The sequence below is a fragment of the Myotis yumanensis genome, unplaced genomic scaffold (genome assembly GCF_028538775.1).
Source record: "Myotis yumanensis isolate MYYU_CA2020_CCGP unplaced genomic scaffold, mMyoYum1.0.hap1 SCAF_2, whole genome shotgun sequence".
Classification (NCBI taxonomy): Eukaryota; Metazoa; Chordata; class Mammalia; order Chiroptera; family Vespertilionidae; genus Myotis; species Myotis yumanensis.
The window spans coordinates 69,969,896-69,975,895 of record NW_027223753.1 but is presented as its reverse complement, the minus strand read 5'-3'; the positions used below and the strand labels follow the sequence as shown (position 1 = coordinate 69,975,895).

At 40.7% G+C, this 6,000-nt stretch overlaps 1 protein-coding gene across 3 annotated transcripts in view; it reads right to left on the bottom strand.

Annotated features, from left to right (window-relative positions):
* Positions 1-1,040: 1,040 nt before the first annotated feature.
* Positions 1,041-6,000, bottom strand: part of CDC7 (cell division cycle 7) — a 31,631-nt gene continuing 26,671 nt past the window's right edge. For all 3 annotated transcript variants that reach the window (XM_070405580.1, XM_070405582.1, XM_070405581.1), the window contains one exon: positions 1,041-2,861. In XM_070405580.1, coding sequence (XP_070261681.1) covers positions 2,467-2,861 — 395 coding nt within the window. In that variant the 3' untranslated portion in view covers positions 1,041-2,466. The remainder of the gene's footprint in view (positions 2,862-6,000) is intronic.

Below are 6,000 nucleotides of genomic sequence, written 5' to 3'. Positions count from 1 at the left end.
TAGTTAAATTTTTCTTGTTAATTTTCTGAGGATATGTTAACTTTAATCACATTAAGACTTTTTTTTAGCTAAGACTTCATTTTAGTTATTGAGATGCTTTACAACTTGTGACAAATCTATATATATAAAAGCCTGACACCGGGGAGCAGACGCTCAATGCAGGAGCTGCCCCCTGGTCAGGTCAGTGAGCTCCCACAGCCAACCTCCCGTGGCCGGCCAGTGGTGGCAGCCAGTGGCTGTTCCTTCCGCGCCTGGCCTGGCGACCATTGCCTCCTCTCCCAATCAGCCTGGGGCTTTCAGGCTCCGGGCTGGGATGGGGAACCGGGGGTGGGTGATGGCAAACATTGCCCCTTTCCCAGAGGGGCCGAGGGCTGGCTCCCTCCTTGGGGTCGGCAGCCAACCTCCTGCACCCTATCTCTCTCCCCACAGCTGGCAGGCCCTGATGATCGGCCCGCCACCCACCCACCGAGGGGAGGAGGGAAACTGTGTAGTGGTGGCGCACTGGCGTTGGCATGTTCCTTCCACTCCTGGCCCAGCAACTGTTGCCTCCTCTTCCAACTCCCTGGGGCCTTTTGGGCCCTGGGCTGGGATGGGGAACCGGGGGTAGGTGGTGGATACAGCCCCTTTCCCAGGGGGGCCCAGGACCCGCTCCCTCCTTGGGGCTAGCAGCCAATCTCCCATGCCCCATCCCTCCCCTCTGCTGGCAGACCTGATTGGCCCGGCCCCAATTGGCCCTAATCGACAGCTAGCTTAGAGACCCACCCGTGCACAAATTCATGCACTGGGCCTCTAGTATCCTAAAAATGAAGTCAATGATCACTTTTCTATTAAAGAAATAAACCCTCCTTCTATCTTTCATATAGTATTACTTGAGCCAGGGACTTTTTTTTTTTAATCTACTATTTACTATTGGCTGAAGAGAGAGCATTCATAGATCTCAGACAGAAAATACTCTCAGTGGTCAATACTGGGTTTTTTTTTAGGCATTTTTTCAAATGAGTAGATTGACATACAATTTGTAAAAGGATAACTTTATTAAACATACCAAAAAAAAACAAGTTTTTTTTTAAGATTACAGCGTAAGACAGAGCGGATCAATGATAATGGTTTATATACACACTATACTTACCAAATAGAGTAGGTAGATGTACTACTAACTTCAATGTTCAAAATAAAATGAATGTCATATGTCCCTAAGCTGGTTCTATACTCTGACTTCTAATGACGGGAAACTTCTTCTTAACACATCTGCATCCTGACTTATTTCCCATACAAAGTTTGATATACAGTCATTGATAGATATCAGTTTAGAATGTAATACATAAACCTCTCTCTTTGGCCCTTTTTTGCTTTGCCTACTGCATTATCTCTCTTCCCATCTGTCAAGAATCAGTAAGCAACCTTCTCTGAGCAGGACCAATTTAGTTAAAACAGGATATATAGATTGGGACGGATCTAGGCAGATGAAAAATTTCCATAATAGTCTCTGTGTTCACTCTTCCTTTTAGCACCTATCTAATTATACCTAAGATGGTGAAAAAGGGAACACTGAGAGAAAAAGAAAATACTTTTGCCTGAGGCAGGTGGCGGGTGTGGGCTAGAAGGGGAAGTTGGGGAAAAAAGGAGGACATATATAATACTTTCTACAATATTTAATTTAAAAAAAAGAAAAGCATGTTGGATTATCAGTCTTCACCTTGGTCCTGTAGCCTCCATTTATCAACCAGTATATGCATTATTTTAAGCTTCTAACTGTAAACATATACAATATTTAACAATGCACCCAGAAACTTTGTGGAAAGCACCATATAATTTTCAAGAAGAATGTGTAAGGTGGGTATAGAGAAGGCAAAAAAATCAAGGGAGAAAACTTTTTTTTAAAAGGCAATTCATACAATAAATGCTTCCACAGAATACTTTTTTAACAGATAAATTCAATTGTAAGTGATATCTCCCTTAAACATTTTCTCATTATTTCTTTTAGTGTTCATAAAAGGCATAATATATGCCTCGAGGAGGAAATTGTCTTAACCTACAGAATGGAGAGAGCACCAGTACCAGGTTGAGTTTTCCAAAAGGACACATAGCTCATAGTACGAAGAAGCCCATTTAATGCCTAACACACCCACCAATTTTCAGACTTGCACCTTGAACTGCCAAGTACTATGCTCCTTCAGCATATGTCAATGACAAGTAATTAGGGAAATTAAAAAACTGATTCTCCTGGGGGTAGATCCAACTCAAAGATCATGCTGTTTGTCAAAAAAAAGTACCCCAGGCACCTTAAAGAATCTTAATCCTTATTTTAGAATCTTCCAAGAGAGGAAATACTAAAATTTTTAAATAAATTATTTATCCTGCCCTGGTCTCTAATCAAGAACTTATGGCTCTACAAAGAACTCTTTTGCCCCCCTCCCCCCACCCTTACAATCCACAACAGCAAACAGTAAGTGAAGAACTAAGTAATCATAAACTCAGATCTTTAAAAAAAGGATGCAACAAAGCTTCTTCTGCTGTTATCCTTGAAGCTGGGTTTAGATCCAGAAGTCTATCAAGCAGGTCGTAAGCTTCATCAGGTACCGCGTCCCAGCCTTCTAGATCGGTAGTGTGCACATCCAAACACCCCCAACAGCCACTTCTGTTCCCTTTACACAACAAGTTCCCCGAGTGCTGTGCTTGAGGTGTTTGTATGAGGCGAGCAGCTTTATGGTCAGTCTTCTCTGAAAAAGCTGGGTCATGGGAAGCAGGCCCTTGTATATCACTTGCTAATTTGGGAGTGTTAGCCTCTGAGCTTCTGAGCTTCTCACAGAGTTTTCTCAAGTCTTGTGCTGGGACTTCTTTGCTACACAATATTGATTTGCCTGGAAGAGAAAAATGACACATATTTTATATTATCTGAGTAAACCAGAAGCCTCTCACAAGGAACATGCAGGTCCAACCATTGCTACGTGGATATATTTACACTGAGCATGACCCAGAGTGTAATTCCTTGTCATTGGCATTTTTAAGTTGTGTTTTGCACTACAGAGCTGAAGGTGAAATCATAAAGTGGGGGATCGTAAGTAGAAAGCAGTGACTTACTAAGCTAAGGACTCACTTGACTCTGCCAACATCTCCAGCTTCATCGTATCCTTCTGTAATCGTTAATCAGCTGCAGCACCTATATGAACTTGACTATGTGGTCCTGTCTTGGCCAGGATGCCCTGCACTCCCCTACATGCCCAGATAGTCCATTCAGCTCAAGAATTACCTCTGCGAAGCCTGACACTCTCAGAGTTGATCATTCTAAACTCTTATAGCATCCTGTGAAGATTTCTACTATTACTTTGCTATCTTGTGCTGTAACTGATAAAATATGTATATCTTACCTATCAGATAAGCTCGTTGAAAATAGGGACTATCTTATTTATCTGAATTCCCCAAATTCTAGACAATGTTTGGTACATACCAGATTCTCAATTAATAACTGCTGGACTGGACAAAAGGCATTATTCAGCCTTTCATATCACTGTTCCTTACAGAGGCTGTCCTTGACCAACAGACCTAAAACAGCTGAGCCCTCTTTACTCCCCTTCCCCTTTTACCTTTCTCAATACTACTGACCTGTATGGCAGAATATATTTATTTTGTCTTCCCCTCTAGAATTTAAACTCTATGAGAACAGAGACTCAACAATAGTAGCTGGCACACATAAAGTAGCAATAAATGTTCCTGAATGAATGAATGATCTTGTTGGTGATCTCAGTTTTTAAAAATATGTCTTTAAAACAAATTCCCAAAAGGATTATTATCAGCAAGGCCTGCACCCTCTCGCAGTCTGGGACCCCTTGGGGGATGTCTGCCTGCCAACTTAGGCTCGATCTGGCAGTCAGACATCCCTCTTGCAATCCAGGGCTCTCACAGTCCAGGACCCCTCGCTCCTTGCCGCCTACAGAAGAGGCAGGAGAGGTTCCCGCCACCGCCACAGCATTTGCCGTGAGCCCAGCTTCAGGGAGCACACTGACCACCAGGGGGCAGCTCCTGCATTGAGCGTCTGCCCCCTGGTGGTCAGTGTGCATCAGAGTGACCAGTTGTTCTGCTGTTCAGTCGATTTGCATATTATGCTTTTATTATATAGAACAGGCAAAAAAAAATTAAGCCTACAAATGGGCAATAATTTATTCTTTTTGCTTTATAGTTCCTTATTAAATAGAAATGCGATTAAACAATGAGTAGCACAGTATATAGATTGCTTTCTGGGGTATTTGTTAACAATGTAGATTACTAAAGCAATTAATTAATCTAGCTTTGGATAATACAAAGTTATTTTTACATATTCTGATCTAACCTAGTCAGGAAAAAAGTAGGGTTGGCATGGCAGACAGGGAGAAGAAAAAGAAAACAAATTACTAAAAGCTAAGTTGGTTGAGAATACCACATGCCAATCTCTTTTTACTTTTAATTCTATTTTATCACTCCTATTCTCTCTAGAAAATTATAGCCAGATGAGAATAGTCATATAATTTTATTCCTTAATCTACAGGCTACTCTGAAGTTACGAAATAATGCTATGTGCTACAGCATCTCCCCAAGCTACACAAAATGCCTAAATTATTTATATATACATATCCAAAGAGAGGACTCATTATTCAGATAAAATAATGTAAACTGATACATTCAGTAAGAAAATATTTTGTTGCTCTAGCTGTTTTATCTCAGTGGATAGAGCACTGGCCCACGGACTGAAGTGTCCCAGGTTCGATTCCAGTCAAGGGCATGTACCTAAGTTGCAAGCTCAATCCCTGGCCATGGTCGGGTGTGTGCAAGAGGCAACCAACTCTTTCACATAGATGTTTGTCTCTCTGTGTCTCCCCCTCCCTCCCACTCTTTCTAAAATATCAATGGAAAAGTATCCTCGGGTGAAGATTAACAAAATAATTTTTTTTTGTCTTTTGAATTTATTTGACACAACTCAACAGGTACTTAAATGAAAACTTATCATGGGGCCTGATCTAATGGTTGAGGACAGTGGGGCAGGTTACACACAAGGCAAGAGAATTAGAAGTATTCTCACTGATAATCTTAGGAAAGTCATTTCTTCGAATCATAAAGAATAACACAGCCATGGCTGCTTAAGTTTTGAGTACTGTATTCAAGTTACAGTAAGATTTGACTGACATATCTATAGAACTCATATTAACAAAACTGAGACAAGTGCTATCTATATAACACTATTTTTTTAGTAGTAAAATAAGCATTACAATAATAAACCTCTAAAAGCTCTTGCCTGCTATATGACATTTGCCCTGGAATGTTTTTGTGTCAGATGTTGTATTTCCATTGTTGGGCCTCATTATAACTGCAATTACAGATGGGGGAGATTTAACTCTTCAACAAAATGTTTTGGTTTTCTCTGATAAACACCATGTTCAAAAACTTCTCATAAAGTTGTTCAATAGTAGATAAAGTTTTCTTAATCAGTTGAGAATAAACATACTTATGTAAGAATACAATTTTCAAGATATCAACCTTGTTTTCCATTCATGGTCACTCTTCCCTCGTATGTATGTATTACGTCACCCTATTTTCCTTAGATAAAATTTTCTTTAACAATCCAATTAAAAAATGAACAGACACTTCTCCAAAGAAGATATACAGAGAACCCTGGCTGGTGTGGCTAAGTGGTTGGAGGATCAGCCCAAGCACCAAAGGTTCTCGGGTTTAATTCCTGGTCAAGGGCATATACCTTGGTTACAGTTTCCATCTTCGGTGGGGGCACGTGCGGGAGGCAACCAATCGATGTATCTCTCACACATTGATGTTTCTCTTCTCTCTCCTTCCCTCCTACTCTAAAAATCAATGAGAAAAAATATCTTCGAGTGAGGATTAACCAGCAAAAATAAGATATACAGAAGGCCAACAGACATATGAAAAGATGCTCAACATCACAATCATCAGAGAAATGCAAATTAAAGCCACGAGATATCACCTCACACTTGTCAGAATGGCTATCATCAATAA